Source organism: Salvelinus fontinalis, chromosome 1 (assembly GCF_029448725.1).
Source record: "Salvelinus fontinalis isolate EN_2023a chromosome 1, ASM2944872v1, whole genome shotgun sequence".
Classification (NCBI taxonomy): domain Eukaryota; kingdom Metazoa; phylum Chordata; class Actinopteri; order Salmoniformes; family Salmonidae; genus Salvelinus; species Salvelinus fontinalis.
Window position 1 is genome coordinate 85,421,431 of NC_074665.1, and position 19,350 is coordinate 85,440,780.

General features: G+C 41.8%; 1 protein-coding gene across 1 annotated transcript in view; it reads left to right on the plus strand.

The window, feature by feature from the left end:
* LOC129862984 (integrin alpha-9-like) overlaps positions 1 to 19,350 on the plus strand; it is a 233,225-nt gene that overhangs the window by 48,239 nt on the left and 165,636 nt on the right. The window contains exons 6-10 of the mRNA XM_055935066.1: positions 3,472 to 3,601; positions 3,843 to 3,928; positions 4,320 to 4,382; positions 9,116 to 9,253; positions 14,948 to 15,053. Coding sequence (XP_055791041.1) covers positions 3,472 to 3,601; positions 3,843 to 3,928; positions 4,320 to 4,382; positions 9,116 to 9,253; positions 14,948 to 15,053 — 523 coding nt within the window. The remainder of the gene's footprint in view (positions 1 to 3,471; positions 3,602 to 3,842; positions 3,929 to 4,319; positions 4,383 to 9,115; positions 9,254 to 14,947; positions 15,054 to 19,350) is intronic.

A 19,350-nucleotide genomic window follows, 5' to 3' on the forward strand; every position in this document is an offset into this window, starting at 1 on the left:
CACCAGACGCACACCGGACACTCCACACACACACACCTGACGAACACACACACACCAGACACAAACACACACCAGACACAAACACACACCATACACACACACCAGACGCATACCACACACACCAGACTCACATGCTCACAGTGAGTTACTAGGTTACACTAGCTTGTTAACATCTCCTAACCTGGAGTGTGGTTAGGCTCACATGCTCACAGTGAGTTACTAAGTTACACTAGCTTGTTAACATCTCCTAACCTGGAGTGTGGTTAGGCTCACATGCTCACAGTGAGTTACTAAGTTACACTAGCTTGTTAACATCTCCTAACCTGGAGTGTGGTTAGGCTCACATGCTCACAGTGAGTTACTAGGTTACACTAGCTTGTTAACATCTCCTAACCTGGAGTGTGGTTAGGCTCACATGCTCACAGTGAGTTACTAAGTTACACTAGCTTGTTAACATCTCCTATCCTGGAGTGTGGTTAGGCTCACATGCTCACAGTGAGTTACTAGGTTACACTAGCTTGTTAACATCTCCTAACCTGGAGTGTGGTTAGGCTCACATGCTCACAGTGAGTTACTAAGTTACACTAGCTTGTTAACATCTCCTAACCTGGAGTGTGGTTAGGCTCACATGCTCACAGTGAGTTACTAAGTTACACTAGCTTGTTAACATCTCCTATCCTGGAGTGTGGTTAGGCTCACATGCTCACAGTGAGTTACTAAGTTACACTAGCTTGTTAACATCTCCTAACCTGGAGTGTGGTTAGGCTCACATGGTTTAGCACTTGACCACATGGGCTGCATCCCAAGTGACTCCATAGTCCATATATAGTCGCTACTTACCAGGGCCCATAGCTCTCTGGTCAAAATTGGTGTACTTTATAGGGAATAGGGGACCATTTGTGACACATCCATGCTCTTTCTACTAAGTCTGTACTTTGTTGGAGTGATATAAGGACGTGTCTAACAGTAGTGCGCCCTGGTCTGTGGTGTGTAATGAGAAGCAACCAGACGCTGCACTTGATGCATTTATGAAACGACTTATTCCAGTTACCAATAAGCACGCACCCATTAAGAAAATGACTGTAAAAACTGTTATATCCCCTTGGATTGATGAGGAATTGAAAAATTGTATGGTTGAGAGGGATGAGGCAAAAGGTATGGCAATTAAGTCTGGCAGCCCAACTGATTGGCAAACGTTCTGCAAATGTATAAATCATGTGACTAAACTAAATAAAAAGAAGAAGAAACTACACTATGAAACAAAGATAAATTATATAAAGAATGATAGTAAAAAGCTTTGCGGCACCTCAAATTACATTTTTGGGGAAAAAAGCCAACTCGGCTCCATTTATTGAATCAGATGGTTTATTAATCACAAAGCCCACTGATATTGCAAACTACTTAAATTACCTTTTCAGTGGCAAGATAAGCAAACTTAGGGATGACATCCCAGCGACAAACGCTGACACTACCCATCCATGTATATCGGACCAAATTATGAAAGACAAGAATAGTACTTTTGAATTCTGTAAAGTCAGTGTGGAAGAGGTGAAAAACATTATTGTTGTCCATCAACAATGACAAGCCACCAGGGTCTAACAATCTAGATGGAAAATTACTGAGGATAATAGCAATATTATAACAATATTGCCACAATGGAAATAAGTCCCAGACTTTATTGTGTGTTATCCTCAAGGATTTTATTCATGTGCATGCATGGCTTTTTCAAGTTTTATATGTGCTTGTTTTTTAAAATGGTTAAATTAATAAACTGAACTAAAACTAAACACTCCTATTTGCCAAATCTTCAATTTAAGCCGACAAGAGATGGTGTTCCCTCAGGCCTGGAGGGCTTTACTACCCAAGAATAGTAAAGCCCCTTTACTTGCTCAAATAGCTGACCAATCAGCCTGTTACCAACCCTTAGTAAACTTCTGGAAAAAATTGTGTTTGACCAGATTCAATGCTATTTTACAGTAAACAAATTGACAACAGAATTTCAGAATGCTTATAGGGAAGGACACTCAACAAGCACAGCACTTACACAAATGACTGATAAAATGATTGTGGGGGCTGTCTTGTTAGACTTCAGTGCAGCTTTTGACATTATCGATCATAGTCTGCTGCTGGAAAAACGGATGTGTTATGGCTTTACATCCCCTGCTATAATATGGATAAAGAGTTACTTCTCTAACAGAACACAGAGGGTGTTCTTTAATGGAAGTCTATCAAATATAATCCAGTTAGAATCAGGAATTCCCCAGGGTAGCTGTTTAGGCCCCTTGCTTTAAAAAAAATATTACTAACGACATGACACTGACTTTGATTAAAGCCAGAGTTTCTATGTATGTGAATGACTCAACACTACAGTGACTGAAATGACTCAACACTCAACAAAGAGCTGCAGTATTTCTAAAAATAAAAACATTGTATTTGGAACAAAACACTCACTAAACCCTAAACCTCACCTATATCTTGTAATAAATAATGTGGAAATTGAACAATTTGAAGTGACTAAACTGCTTGGAGTAACACTAGATTGTAAACTGTCATGGTCAAAATATATTGATGCAGTAGTAGCTAAGATGGGGAGAAGTCTGTCTATAATAAAGCGCTGCTCTGCCTTCTTAACAACACTATCAACAAGGCAGGTCCTACAGGCCCTAGTTTTGTTGCACCTTGACTACTGCTCAGTTGGTCAGGTGCCACAAAAAAGGACTTAGGAAAATTGCACACAGTACTACATAGAGCCATGATTACATGGAACTCTATTCCACATCAAGTAACTGACGCAAGCAGTAAAATTTGATTTAAAAAACAGATTAAAAAACACGTTTTGGAACAGCGCGGACTGTGAAGCAACACAAACATTGGCACAGACACATGCACACACACACTGTGAAGCAACACAAACATTGGCACAGACACATGCACACACACGCACGCGCACACACACACACACACACACACACACACACACACACACACACACACACACACACACACACACACACACACACACACACACACACACACACACACACACACACACACACACACACACACACACACACACACACACACACACACACACACACACACAATACATACACATGGATTTAGTACTGTAGATATGTGGTAGTGGTGGAGTAGGGGCCTGAGGGTACATGGTGTGTTGTGAATTTATTGTAATGTTTTAAAATTGTATAAACTGCCTTAATTTTGCTGGACCCAGGAAAGGGTAGCTGCTGCTTTGGCAGCAGGTAATGGGGATCCATAATAAATACAAATACGAAGTCCTGCCAATCCATTAAAGTGTGATCCAGTAATTTCACTTAAGGTAATTGCTGAACAGTCTACTATCTCTCTGTCTCTCTATTTCTCTGTCTCTCTTTCTGATGTATTGTGACTTCGTTGGGTCGACTGTGTGAGAGACAGCGAGTCAATATGGTGTGTTTGTGGTCATATCAGGAGCTGGTGGTGATGGGAGCTCCAGGATCATACTACTGGACAGGAACAGTTAAGGTCTACAACCTGACCTCCAACACCTTCTACAACCCCAAAAAAGAAGACATCGACTCACACAGATACAGTTATCTAGGTATGTATCCTGTCTTTGTTTAGTTTACCCAATCAATCACATTCATATGCAGCCTTTTTACATCAACCGTTTGACAAGTAAGGCTTTACAGTAACACGGCATATACTACCAAAGAGCAACAGTAAATTATCACATTTGACCAACTCTGTCTGTCTGTTCGACCGACTGTGTCTGTCTGTTTGACCGACTGTAACTGTCTGTTTGACCGACTTTAACTGTCTGTTTGACCAACACTTTACAGGCTATGCCGTGACTACTGGACACTTCTCCTCTCCTAACATCATAGATGTGGCTGCAGGAGCTCCACAACACAGTGGAGGGGGGAAAGTATGTACTGGAATGTTATACCTTTGTTGTGTTATTGCATTGGTGTGGTACATACCTGTACTGAGTACCTGTAACATACATACCTGTACTGAGTACCTGTAACATACATACCTGTACTGTGTACCTGTAACATACATACCTGTACTGTGTACCAGTAACATACATACCTGTACTGAGTACCTGTAACATACATACCTGTACTGAGTACCTGTAACATACATACCTGTCCTGTGTATCTGTAACATATATACCTGTACTGAGTACCTGTAACATTCATACCTGTACTGAGTACCTGTAACGTATATAACTGTACTGTGTACCTCTAACGTACATACTTGTACTGTGTACCTGAAACGTACCAGTATTTTAACTCTGACTCCTTTCCCTCCAGGTTTACATATTCAGGATCGATGGTGTGTCTTTGGTGAAGATCTTTCAAGCCTCAGGGACAATGGTTTGTGTCTGAAGGTTCACAGTTAGCTACTATGCTTTTTAACCATTACTACATAAGTGACATATTGTTGTTTATTTACCAGTGTGTCGGTAGTAATCACTCTTAATGTATGCCATTTAGCAGACACTTTTACCCAAAGTGACTTAGTCATGCGTCATTCATTTTACAGATGGGTGGTCCCGGGAATCTAACCCACTTCCTTGGCATTACAAGCACCATGCTTTACCAACTGAGCTACAAAGAACTACCGTTCACTTCAAGCATCTGTTAGCATTCTTTGTTATCAGAAATAACATAGGGCTACACTTGAGTCATAATTGACACATGCCTTGTCTTGTTCAAAAAGCATGCTCAATGGAGAGTCTCTAATGTTAATCTGGGTCTGGGAACCAGGCCCCATGTGTTGTAGAGTACAAATAGCTGGTGTAGATGAAACATGGCAGGCTGCTAGTTCAGCTAGTGTAGCTGAAACATGGCAGGCTGCTAGTTCAGCTAGTGTAGCTGAAACATGGCAGGCTGCTAGTTCAGCTAGTGTAGCTGAAACATGGCAGGCTGCTAGTTCAGCTAGTGTAGCTGAAACATGGCAGGCTGCTAGTTCATAGCTGGTGTAGATGAAACATGGCAGGCTGCTAGTTCATAGCTGGTGTAGACGAAGCATGGCAGGCTGCTAGTTCATAGCTGGTGTAGCTGAAACATGGCAGGCTGCTAGTTCATAGCAGGTGTAGATGAAGCATGGCAGGCTGCTAGTTCATAGCAGGTGTAGATGAAGTATGGCAGGTTGCTAGAACATAGCAGGTGTAGTTGAAACATGGCAGGCTGCTAGTTCATAGCTGTTGTAGCTGAAACATGGCAGGCTGCTAGTTCATAGCAGGTGTAGATGAAGCATGGCAGGTGTAGATGAAGCATGGCAGGCTGCTAGTTCATAGCTGGTGTAGATGAAGCATGGCAGGCTGCTAGTTCATAGCAGGTGCAGATGAACCATGGCAGGTTGCTAGTTCATATCTGGTGTAGATGAAGCATGGCAGGCTGCTAATTCATAGCAAGTGTAGATGAAGCATGGCAGGCTGCTAGTTCATAGCTGGTGTAGATGAAGCATGACAGGCTGCTTGTTCATAGCAGGTGTAGATGAAGCATGGCAGGCTGCTAGTTCATAGCAGGTGTAGATGAAGCATGTCACGCTGCTAGTTCATAGCTGGTGTAGATGAAGCATTGGAGGCTGCTAGTTCATAGCAGGTGTAGATGAAGCATGGCAGGCTGCTAGTTCATAGCTGGTGTAGATGAAGCATGGCAGGCTGCTAGTTTATAGCAGGTGTAGATGAGGCATGGCAGGCTGCTAGTTCATAGCTGGTGTAGATGAACCATGGCAGGTTGCTAGTTCATAGCTGGTGTAGATGAAGCATGGCAGGCTGCTAGTTCATAGCAGGTGTAGATGAAGCATGGCAGGCTGCTAGTTCATTGCAGGTGTAGATGAAGCATGGCATGCTGCTAGTTCATAGCTGGTGTAGATGAAGCATGGCAGGCTGCTAGTTCATAGCAGGTGTAGATGAACCATGGCAGGTTGCTAGTTCATAGCTGGTGTAGATGAAGCATGGCAGGCTGCTAGTTCATAGCAGGTGTAGATGAAGCATGGCAGGCTGCTAGTTCATAGCAGGTGTAGATGAAGCATGGCAAGCTGCTAGTTTATAGCAGGTGTAGATGAAGCATGGCAGGCTGCTAGTTCAGCAGGTGTAGATGAAGCATGACAGGCTGCTAGTTCATAGCTGGTGTAGATGAAGCATGGCAGGCTGCTAGTTCATAGCTGGTGTAGATGAAGCATGGCAGGCTTCTAGTTCATAGCTGGTGTAGATGAAGCATGGCAGGCTGCTAGTTCATAGCTGGTGTAGACGAAGCATGGCAGGCTGCTAGTTCATAGCTGGTGTAGCTGAAACATGGCAGGCTGCTAGTTCATAGCAGGTGTAGATGAAGCATGGCAGGCTGCTAGTTCATAGCTGGTGTAGATGAAGCATGGCAGGCTGCTAGAACATAGCAGGTGTAGTTGAAACATGGCAGGCTGCTAGTGCATAGCTGTTGTAGATGAAGCATGGCAGGCTGCTAGTTCATAGCTGGTGTAGATGAAGCATGGCAGGCTGCTAGTTCATAGCTGGTGTAGATGAAGCATGGCAGGCTGCTAGTTCATAGCTGGTGTATATGAAGCATGGCAGGCTGCTAGTTCATAGCAGGTGTAGTTGAAACATGGCAGGCTGCTAGTTCATAGCAGGTGTAGATGAAGCATGGCAGGCTGCTAGTACAGCTGGTGTAGCTGAAACATGGCAGGCTGCTAGTTCATAGCTGGTGTAGATGAAGCATGGCAGGCTGCTAGTTCATAGCTGGTGCAGATGAAGCAAAGCATGCTGCTAGTTCATAGCAGGTGTAGATGAAGCATGTCAGGTGTAGATGAAGCATGGCAGGCTGCTAGTTCACAGCAGGTGTAGATGAAGCATGGCAGGCGGCTAGTACAGCTGGTGTAGCTGAAACATGGCAGGCTGCTAGTTCATAGCTGGTGTAGATGAAGCATGGCAGGCTGCTAGTTCATAGCTGGTGCAGATGAAGCATGGCAGGCTGCTAGTTCATAGCAGGTGTAGATGAAGCATGTCAGGTGTAGATGAAGCATGGCAGGCTGCTAGTTCATAGCTGGTGTAGATGAAGCATGGCAGGCTGCTAGTTCAATGCAGGTTTTGATGAACCACGGCAGGTTGCTAGTTCATATCTGGTGTAGATGAAGCATGGCAGGCTGCTAGTTCATAGCTGGTGTAGATGAAACATGGCAGGCTGCTAGTTCATAGCTGGTGTAGATGAAGCATGGCAGGCTGCTTGTTCATAGCAGGTGTAGATGAAGCATGGCAGGCTGCTAGTTCATAGCAGGTGTAGATGAAGCATGTCAGGCTGCTAGTTCATAGCTGGTGTTAATGAAGCATGGCAGGCTGCTAGTTCGTAGCAGGTGTAGATGAAGCATGGCAGGCTGCTAGTTCATAGCTGGTGTAGATGAAGCATGGCAGGCTGCCAGTTCATAGCAGGTGTAGATGAAGCATGGCAGGCTGCTAGTTCATAGCTGGTGTAGATGAAGCATGGCAGGCTGCTAGTTCATAGCTGTTGTAGATGAAGCATGGCAGGCTGCTAGTTCATAGCTGGTGTAGATGAAGCATGGCAGGCTGCTAGTTCATAGCAGGTGTAGATGAAGCATGGCAGGCTGCTAGTTCATAGCTGGTGTAGATGAAGCATGGCAGGCTGCTAGTTCATAGCAGGTGTAGATGAAGCATGGCAAGCTGCTAGTACAGCTGGTGTAGCTGAAACATGGCAGGCTGCTAGATGTTTGTTTTCTCAGGAGCACCACGCAGTTTATGCTGTCTATGTAATGTTTAGAGAGCAGCAGTGGTTAGGTAATGGGAGGGAAGGAGGCTGTGGGCTGCATTCCAAATAACAGCCCATGATGGGCTTTGGTCAAAAGTATTACACTATAGACATGCCATTTGGGACACATCCCTCGTCTGGCCAGGAACCACACACAGCTAGGGAGGGCAATTCACATGGTTTTAAGCGTAAATAACAAGTACATCTTGGTAGATAAAGATACGTTTTGTAAATATTCTGTTAATATTGGTCGAGATATGAAAGGGAAAATAAATCTAGTCAGATTGTGGAGGGAGAGGATGATGAAACTAAAGGAAGTGCATGTCTATCTGGATGGCATGCAGAAAAGCAGACCTCTTAGGGAATGAATAGAGGAGAGGAGAGGAGAGCAGGGGAGAGGAGAATATTTTTCCCAGTGGGAACTTCAGTTGTGTTTAATAAATACACACGTAATTCACATGACAGATACACCATTATACTAGATCAACACCATTAATCATTTTTTGTTGAATAGCGCTCCTTGACTATGTGATCTGACCAGTGCTGGGTTTGTCTAAGTAACCACTAACCAGTAGTGGGTTTGCCTAAGTAACCACTAACCAGTGCTGGGTTTGTCTAAGTAACCACTAACCAGTGCTGGGTTTGTCTAAGTAACCACTAACCAGTGCTGGGTTTGCCTAAGTAACCACTAACCAGTGCTGGGTTTGTCTAAGTAACCACTAACCAGTGCTGGGTTTGTCTAAGTAACCACTAACCAGTAGTGGGTTTGTCTAAGTAACCACTAACCAGTAGTGGGTTTGTCTAAGTAACCACTAACCAGTGCTGAGTTTGTCTAAGTAACCACTAACCAGTAGTGGGTTTGTCTAAGTAACCACTAACCAGTGCTGGGTTTGTCTAAGTAACCACTAACCAGTGCTGGGATTGTCTAAGTAACCACTAACCAGTAGTGGGTTTGCCTAAGTAACCAGTAACCAGTGCTGGGTTTGTCTAAGTAACCACTAACCAGTGCTGAGTTTGTCTAAGTAATCACTAACCAGTGCTGGGTTTGTCTAAGTAACCACTAACCAGTGCTGGGTTTGTCTAAGTAACCACTAACCAGTGCTGGGTTTGTCTAAGTAACCACTAACCAGTGCTGGGTTTGTCTAAGTAACCACTAACCAGTACTGGTTTTGTCTAAGTAACTACTAACCAGTGCTGGGTTTGTCTAAGTAACCACTAACCAGTGCTGGGTTTGTCTATAACTTTATACATTATATAAAAGATGAATACAAAGTCATGTATTTTCACTGATGTGATGTCTGACCCAATGCTGTCTGGCTGTGTGGCTGTGCTTGTTTGTTTTCCAGATGGGCTCTTACTTTGGCTCCTCATTATGTGGAGTTGACCTGAACAGGGACGGCCTGTCGGACCTGCTGGTTGGAGCGCCCATGCACAGCACGCTACGGGACGAGGGACAGGTCTCTGTCTACCTCAGCAAGGGCAACGTGAGTGGGAACATCTGGCTTGAACAGGAATAGGGTTTGAAAATGTTATGAACTTTCTGAAATGAACCATGTTGTTCAGAAGTTGTAGGATATTCGGAAGGGAATGACCAGTGAGGGAATCTTACAACTAGGAATTCTGTAAATGTGATTTCTGAAAAATATGAGAAATGTGCAGTGAACAGTATATTGTAGTCCTCCAGTCAACCTGTGTGTAGCCCTCGTATGTAAACATGGCTGCCTTTAGCGTGCAGCAAGACTTTACATGACCTCCATAGATTGTTCATCTGTCCATGTCAGACCAGCTGGTTAACAAAATGTTACTAATTTAAAGAAAAGTCTTTGCTCTAAAAATGGGGATTGTTTAATTTTGTCTGTGTTTGGTCCTGTTTTATTTGTGCGTTATCATTAGGATGTTATAACTAGCTAGTCTGAGGTTCTTACGGTGAGTTATCATTAGGATGTTATAACTAGCTAGTCTTTGAGGTTCTTACGGTGAGTTTTCATTAGGATGTTATAACTAGCTAGTCTGAGGTTCTTACGGTGAGTTATCATTAGGATGTTGTAACTAGCTAGTCTGAGGTTCTTATGGTGAGTTATCTTTAGGATGTTATAACTAGCTAGTCTGAGGTTCTTATGGTGAGTTATCATTAGGATGTTATAACTAGCTAGTCTTTGAGGTTCTTATGGTGAGTTATCATTAAGATGTTGTAACTAGCTAGTCTTTGATGTTCTTATGGTGAGTTATCATTAGGATGTTATAACTAGCTAGTCTGAGGTTCTTATGGTGAGTTATCATTAGGATGTTATAACTAGCTAGTCTGAGGTTCATATGGTGAGTTATCATTAAGATGTTGTAACTAGCTAGTCTTTGAGGTTCTTATGGTGAGTTATCATTAGGATGTTGTAACTAGCTAGTCTTTGAGGTTCTTACTGTGAGTTATCATTAGGATGTTATAACTAGCTAGTCTTTGAGGTTCTTTTCCGGTGAGTTATCATTAGGATGTTATAACTAGCTAGTCTGAGGTTCTTATGGTGAGTTATCATTAGGATGTTATAACTAGCTAGTCTTTGAGGTTCTTTTCCGGTGAGTTATCATTAGGATGTTATAACTAGCTAGTCTTTGAGGTTCTTATGGTGAGTTATCATTAGGATGTTATAACTAGCTAGTCTTTGAGGTTCTTACGGTGAGTTATCATTGGGATGTTGTAACTAGTTAGTCTGAGGTTCTTATGGTGAGTTATCATTAGGATGTTATAACTAGCTAGTCTTTGGGGTTCTTTTGGTGAGTTATCATTAGGATGTTGTAACTAGCTAGTCTTTGAGGTTCTTATGGTGAGTTTATCATTAGGATGTTGTAACTAGCTAGTCTGAGGTTCTTATGGTGAGTTATCATTAGGATATTATAACTAGCTAGTCTTTGGGGTTCTTTTGGTGAGTTATCATTAGGATGTTGTAACTAGCTAGTCTTTGAGGTTCTTACGGTGAGTTATCATTGGGATGTTGTAACTAGCTAGTCTGAGGTTCTTACGGTGAGTTATCATTGGGATGTTGTAACTAGCTAGTCTGAGGTTCTTATGCTGAGTTATCATTAGGATGGTGTAACTAGCTAGTCTGAGGTTCTTATGGTGAGTTATCATTAGGATGTTATAACTAGCTAGTCTTTGAGGTTCTTATGGTGAGTTTATCATTAGGATGTTGTAACTAGCTAGTCTGAGGTTCTTATGGTGAGTTATCATTAGGATATTATAACTAGCTAGTCTTTGGGGTTCTTTTGGTGAGTTATCATTAGGATGTTGTAACTAGCTAGTCTTTGAGGTTCTTACGGTGAGTTATCATTGGGATGTTGTAACTAGCTAGTCTGAGGTTCTTATGGTGAGTTATCATTAGGATATTATAACTAGCTAGTCTTTGGGGTTCTTTTGGTGAGTTATCATTAGGATGTTATAACTAGCTAGTCTGAGGTTCTTACGGTGAGTTATCATTGGGATGTTGTAACTAGCTAGTCTTTGAGGTTCTTACGGTGAGTTATCATTAGGATGTTATAACTAGCTAGTCTTTGATGTTCTTTTGGTGAGTTATCATTAGGATGTTGTAACTAGCTAGTCTTTGAGGTTCTTACGGTGAGTTATCATTGGGATGTTGTAACTAGCTAGTCTTTGAGGTTCTTACGGTGAGTTATCATTAGGATGTTATAACTAGCTAGTCTGAGGTTCTTATGGTGAGTTATCATTAGGATGTTATAACTAGCTAGTCTTTGAGGTTCTTACGGTGAGTTATCATTGGGATGTTGTAACTAGCTAGTCTTTGAGGTTCTTATGGTGAGTTATCATTAGGATGTTATAACTAGCTAGTCTTTGAGGTTCTTACGGTGAGTTATCATTGGGATGTTGTAACTAGTTAGTCTGAGGTTCTTATGGTGAGTTATCATTAGGATGTTATAACTAGCTAGTCTTTGGGGTTCTTTTGGTGAGTTATCATTAGGATGTTGTAACTAGCTAGTCTGAGGTTCTTACGGTGAGTTATCATTAGGATATTATAACTAGCTAGTCTGAGGTTCTTATGGTGAGTTATCATTAGGATGTTATAACTAGCTAGTCTTTGAGGTTCTTATGGTGAGTTATCATTAGGATGTTGTAACTAGCTAGTCTGAGGTTCTTACGGTGAGTTATCATTAGGATGTTATAACTAGCTAGTCTTTGAGGTTCTTATGGTGAGTTATCATTAGGATGTTATAACTAGCTAGTCTTTGAGGTTCTTACGGTGAGTTATCATTGGGATGTTGTAACTAGTTAGTCTGAGGTTCTTATGGTGAGTTATCATTAGGATGTTATAACTAGCTAGTCTTTGGGGTTCTTTTGGTGAGTTATCATTAGGATGTTGTAACTAGCTAGTCTTTGAGGTTCTTATGGTGAGTTTATCATTAGGATGTTGTAACTAGCTAGTCTGAGGTTCTTATGGTGAGTTATCATTAGGATATTATAACTAGCTAGTCTTTGGGGTTCTTTTGGTGAGTTATCATTAGGATGTTGTAACTAGCTAGTCTTTGAGGTTCTTACGGTGAGTTATCATTGGGATGTTGTAACTAGCTAGTCTGAGGTTCTTACGGTGAGTTATCATTGGGATGTTGTAACTAGCTAGTCTGAGGTTCTTATGCTGAGTTATCATTAGGATGGTGTAACTAGCTAGTCTGAGGTTCTTATGGTGAGTTATCATTAGGATGTTATAACTAGCTAGTCTTTGAGGTTCTTATGGTGAGTTTATCATTAGGATGTTGTAACTAGCTAGTCTGAGGTTCTTATGGTGAGTTATCATTAGGATATTATAACTAGCTAGTCTTTGGGGTTCTTTTGGTGAGTTATCATTAGGATGTTGTAACTAGCTAGTCTTTGAGGTTCTTACGGTGAGTTATCATTGGGATGTTGTAACTAGCTAGTCTGAGGTTCTTATGGTGAGTTATCATTAGGATATTATAACTAGCTAGTCTTTGGGGTTCTTTTGGTGAGTTATCATTAGGATGTTATAACTAGCTAGTCTGAGGTTCTTACGGTGAGTTATCATTGGGATGTTGTAACTAGCTAGTCTTTGAGGTTCTTACGGTGAGTTATCATTAGGATGTTATAACTAGCTAGTCTTTGATGTTCTTTTGGTGAGTTATCATTAGGATGTTGTAACTAGCTAGTCTTTGAGGTTCTTACGGTGAGTTATCATTGGGATGTTGTAACTAGCTAGTCTTTGAGGTTCTTACGGTGAGTTATCATTAGGATGTTATAACTAGCTAGTCTGAGGTTCTTATGGTGAGTTATCATTAGGATGTTATAACTAGCTAGTCTTTGGGGTTCTCACGGTGAGTTATCATTGGGATGTTATAACTAGCTAGTCTGAGGTTCTTATGGTGAGTTATCATTAGGATGTTATAACTAGCTAGTCTGAGGTTCTTACGGTGAGTTATCATTAGGATGTTATAACTAGCTAGTATTTGAGGTTCTTACGGTGAGTTATCATTAGGATGTTATAACTAGCTAGTCTGAGGTTCTTACGGTGAGTTATCATTAGGATGTTATAACTAGCTAGTCTGAGGTTCTTACGGTGAGTTATCATTAGGATGTTATAACTAGCTAGTATTTGAGGTTCTTACGGTGAGTTATCATTAGGATGTTATAACTAGCTAGTCTGAGGTTCTTACGGTGAGTTATCATTAGGATGTTATAACTAGCTAGTATTTGAGGTTCTTACGGTGAGTTATCATTAGGATGTTATAACTAGCTAGTCTGAGGTTCTTACGGTGAGTTATCATTAGGATGTTATAACTAGCTAGTCTTTCAGGTTCTTACGGTGAGTTATCATTAGGATATTATAACTAGCTAGTCTTTGAGGTTCTTACGGTGAGTTATCATTAGGATGTTATAACTAGCTAGTCTGAGGTTCTTACGGTGAGTTACCATTAGGATGTTATAACTAGCTAGTATGAGGTTCTTATGGTGAGTTATCATTAGGATGTTATAACTAGCTAGTCTGAGGTTCTTACGGTGAGTTACCATTAGGATGTTATAACTAGCTAGTCTTTGAGGTTCTTATGGTGAGTTATCATTAGGATGTTATAACTAGCTAGTCTGAGGTTCTTATGGTGAGTTATCATTAGGATGTTATAACTAGCTAGTCTGAGGTTCTTATGGTGAGTTATCATTAGGATGTTATAACTAGCTAGTCTTTGAGGTTCTTATGGTGAGTTATCATTAGGATGTTATAACTAGCTAGTCTTTGAGGTTCTTATGGTGAGTTATCATTGGGATGTTGTAACTAGCTAGTCTGAGGTTCTTATGGTGAGTTTTCATTAGGATGTTATAACTAGCTAGTCTTTGAGGTTCTTATGGTGAGTTATCATTAGGATGTTATAACTAGCTAGTCTTTGAGGTTCTTATGGTGAGTTATCATTAGGATGTTATAACTAGCTAGTCTTTGAGGTTCTCATGGTGAGTTATCATTAGGATGTTATAACTAGCTAGTCTTTGAGGTTCTTATGGTGAGTTATCATTAGGATGTTATAACTAGCTAGTCTGAGGTTCTTATGCTGAGTTATCATTAGGATGTTATAACTAGCTAGTCTGATGTTCTTTTGGTGAGTTATCATTAGGATGTTATAACTAGCTAGTCTGATGTTCTTTTGGTGAGTTATCATTAGGATGTTGTAACTAGCTTGTCTTGGAGGTTCTTACGGTGAGTTTGGTAATTTGAGTTTTTAGTGAAAGTTAAAAAACCTGTAGCCGATACAGAAAGTTCCTCAAATGTTATAGGAGAAAACTGGATGTATTTCAGTTAGTTGTCAGTTTTTACTGGGGCTCCCGAGTGGCGCAGTAGTCTAAGGCTTTGCATCTGAGTGCTAGTCACTACTGATACCCTGGTTCGAATCCAGGCCGTATCACAACCGTCCGTGATTGGTTGTCCCATAGGGCGGCGCACAATTGGCCCAGCGTCGTCTGGGTTTCACCGGTGTAGCCCATCATTGTAAATAATAATTTGTTCTTTAACTAACTTGCCTAGTTAAATAAAATTAAATGTATTATAATAACCATTGCCCTTTAAAGTAAAGGGTTGTGTCATGTCATAACCATTCCCCTTTAGTTATGGGTTGGTTCACGTAATAACCGTTCCCCAGTGTCACGTCATAACCGTACCCCTGTCTGACTCCAATTGCAGGGTGTGATGGAGGAAGCTGGACACTTAAATGGTGATAATGCCTACAGTGCACACTTTGGAGAGTGCATCACTGCAATCGGAGACATTGATGACGATGGGTACCAAGGTAAGTGTCTCTCAGCTAACTCACTGTGTTGTCAAGTATAGAATGTATGCTTTTGAAAATGTGTACACTCCTCCAACCTCCACTATTGTTGTACAAATACCAAACTTCTCGATGACACACTCAAGAATATTAAATTATTTTCATGAAGTGGTCTAGTCGACAATGTTTCTGGAATGTGATATAGCTAGTCGTACAGTTTTTGTTCCAAAATACTATGCTAGAAAAGTCCAAAAGCTTTTCTCTCAGAGACATTCTGTTTGGAATATCTTATGGAGAGGGGGGCTCTTCAGGAAGCATAACCCCCTTTAACGCATGTGTATGAACACACACCCAGATATAGTGTACACACACCCAGATATAGCGCACACACACACCCAGATATAGAGTACACACACCCAGATATAGAGGACACACACCCAGATATACCGTACACACACCCAGATATAGAGTACACACACCCAGATATAGCGAACACACACCCAGATATAGCGCACACACACCCAGATATAGCGCACACACACCCAGATATAGCGCACACACACCCAGATATAGCGAACACACACCCAGATATAGCGAACACACACCCAGATATAGCGAACACACACCCAGATATAGCGCACACACACCCAGATATAGCGCACACACACCCAGATATAGCGCACACACACCCAGATATAGCGAACACACACCCAGATATAGCGTACACACACCCAGATATAGCGAACACACACCCAGATATAGCGTACACACACCCAGATATAGCGCACACACACCCAGATATAGCGAACACACACCCAGATATAGCGTACACACACCCAGATATAGCGCATACACACCCAGATATAGCGCACACACACCCAGATATAGCGCACACACACCCAGATATAGCGAACACACACCCAGATATAGCGTACACACACCCAGATATAGCGTACACACACCCAGATATAGCGTACACACACCCAGATATAGCGTACACACACCCAGATATAGCGTACACACACCCAGATATAGCGCACACACACCCAGATATACCGTACACACACCCAGATATACCGTACACACACCCAGTTATAGCACACACACACCCAGATATATTGTACACACACCCAGATATAGCGCACACACACCCAGATATAGCACACACACACACAGATATAGCACACACACACACCCAGATATAGCGCACACACACCCAGATATAGCACACACACACAGATATAGCACACACACACACCCAGATATACCGTACACACACCCAGTTATAGCACACACACACCAGATATATCGTATACACACCCAGATATAGCGCACACACACCCAGATATAGCACACACACACACAGATATAGCACACACACACACACAGATATATCGTACACACACACAGATATAGCGTACACACACCCAGATATAGCGCACCCACACCCAGATATAGCGTACACACACCCAGATATAGCGTACACACACCCAGATATTGCACACACACACCCAGATACACCGCACACACACCCAGATATAGCACACATACACCCAGATATAGCGCACACACACCCAGATATAGCGTACACACACCCAGATATAGCGTACACACACCCAGATATAGCGAACACACACCCAGCCTATTTTTCCTGGCACTCACTGGAATAGTCTAAAGAAGGTTTTTCTTGGCGTGTGTTTCATACTGGAATAGTCTAAAGGTTTGTGATTGAAGTTAAGGCTAGGACTGGATAGACTGGAGAACAGTAACACTGTCTCCCTTTATCTGATGAGGAATCTACTGTTAGACTGGAGAACAGTAACATTGTCTCCCTTTATCTGATGAGGAATCTACTGTTAGACTGGAGAACAGTAACACTGTCTCCCATTATCTGATGAGGAATCTAGTGATAGACGAGAACAGTAACACTGTCTTCCATTATCTGATGAGGAATCTACTGTTAGACTGGAGAACAGTAACACTGTCTCCCATTATCTGATGAGGAATCTAGTGATAGACTGGAGAACAGTAACACTGTCTCCCCTTATCTGATGAGGAATCCACTGTTAGTCTGGAGAACAGTAACACTGTCTCCCATTATCTGATGAGGAATCTACTGTTAGACTGGAGAACAGTAACACTGTCTCCCATTATCTGATGACGAATCTACTGTTAGACTGGAGAACAGTAACACTGTCTCCCATTATCTGATGAGGAATCTACTGTTAAACTGGAGAGCAGTAACACTGTCTCCCTTTATCTGATGAGGAATCTACTGTTAGACTGGAGAGCAGTAACACTGTCTCCCATTATCTGATGAGGAATCTAGTGATAGACGAGAACAGTAACACTGTCTCCCTTTATCTGATGAGGAATCTACTGTTAGACTGGAGAACAGTAACACTGTCTCCCTTTATCTGATGAGGAATCTACTGTTAGACTGGAGAACAGTAACACTGTCTCCCATTATCTGATGAGGAATCTACTGTTAGACTGGAGAACAGTAACACTGTCTCCCATTATCTGATGAGGAATCTACTGTTAAACTGGAGAACAGTAACACTGTCTCCCTTTATCTGATGAGGAATCTACTGTTAGACTGGGGAACAGTAACACTGTCTCCCTTTATCTGATGAGGAATCTACTGTTAGACTGGAGAACAGTAACACTGTCTCCCATTAACTGATGAGGAATCTACTGTTAGACTGGAGAACAGTAACACTGTCTCCCATTATCTGATGAGGAATCTACTGTTAGACTGGAGAACAGTAACACTGTCTCCCATTATCTGATGAGGAATCTACTGTTAGACTGGAGAACGATAACACTGTCTCCCATTATCTGATGAGGAATCTACTGTTAGACTGGAGAACAGTAACACTGTCTCCCATTATCTGATGAGGAATCTACTGTTAGACTGGAGAACAGTAACACTGTCTCCCATTATCTGATGAGGAATCTACTGTTAGACTGGAGAACAGTAACACTGTCTCCCATTATCTGATGAGGAATCTACTGTTAGACTGGAGAACAGTAACACTGTCTCCCATTATCTGATGAGGAATCTACTGTTAGACTGGAGAACAGTAACACTGTCTCCCATTATCTGATGAGGAATCTACTGTTAGTCTGGAGAACAGTAACACTGTCTCCCATTATCTGATGAGGAATCTACTGTTAGACTGGGGAACAGTAACACTGTCTCCCATTATCTGATGAGGAATCTACTGTTAGACTGGAGAACAGTAACACTGTCTCCCATTATCTGATGAGGAATCTACTGTTAGACTGGAGAACAGTAACACTGTCTCCCATTATCTGATGAGGAATCTACTGTTAGTCTGGAGAACAGTAACACTGTCTCCCATTATCTGATGAGGAATCTACTGTTAGACTGGAGAACAGTAACACTGTCTCCCTTTATCTGATGAGGAATCTACTGTTAGACTGGGGAACAGTAACAATGTCTCCCTTTATCTGATGAGGAATCTACTGTTAGACTGGAGAACAGTAACACTGTCTCCCATTATCTGATGAGGAATCTACTGTTAGACTGGAGAACAGTAACACTGTCTCCCATTATCTGATGAGGAATCTACTGTTAGACTGGAGAACAGTAACACTGTCTCCCATTATCTGATGAGGAATCTACTGTTAGACTGGAGAACAGTAACACTGTCTCCCATTATCTGATGAGGAATCTACTGTTAGACTGGAGAACAGTAACACTGTCTCCCTTTATCTGATGAGGAATCTACTGTTAGACTGGGGAACAGTAACACTGTCTCCCATTATCTGATGAGGAATCTACTGTTAGACTGGAGAACAGTAACACTGTCTCCCATTATCTGATGAGGAATCTACTGTTAGACTGGAGAACAGTAACACTGTCTCCCATTATCTGATGAGGAATCTACTGTTAGACTGGAGAACAGTAACACTGTCTCCCATTATCTGATGAGGAATCTACTGTTAGACTGGGGAACAGTAACACTGTCTCCCATTATCTGATGAGGAATCTACTGTTAGACTGGAGAACAGTAACACTGTCTCCCATTAACTGATGAGGAATCTACTGTTAGACTGGAGAACAGTAACACTGTCTCCCATTATCTGATGAGGAATCTACTGTTAGACTGGAGAACAGTAACACTGTCTCCCATTATCTGATGAGGAATCTACTGTTAGACTGGAGAACAGTAACACTGTCTCCCATTATCTGATGAGGAATCTACTGTTAGAACACTGACGTTGTACCGACTAGCAGTGTTGTTTGAGGGCTGGAGTGGAAACATTTATTCTGTATCCAGGTTTCTAC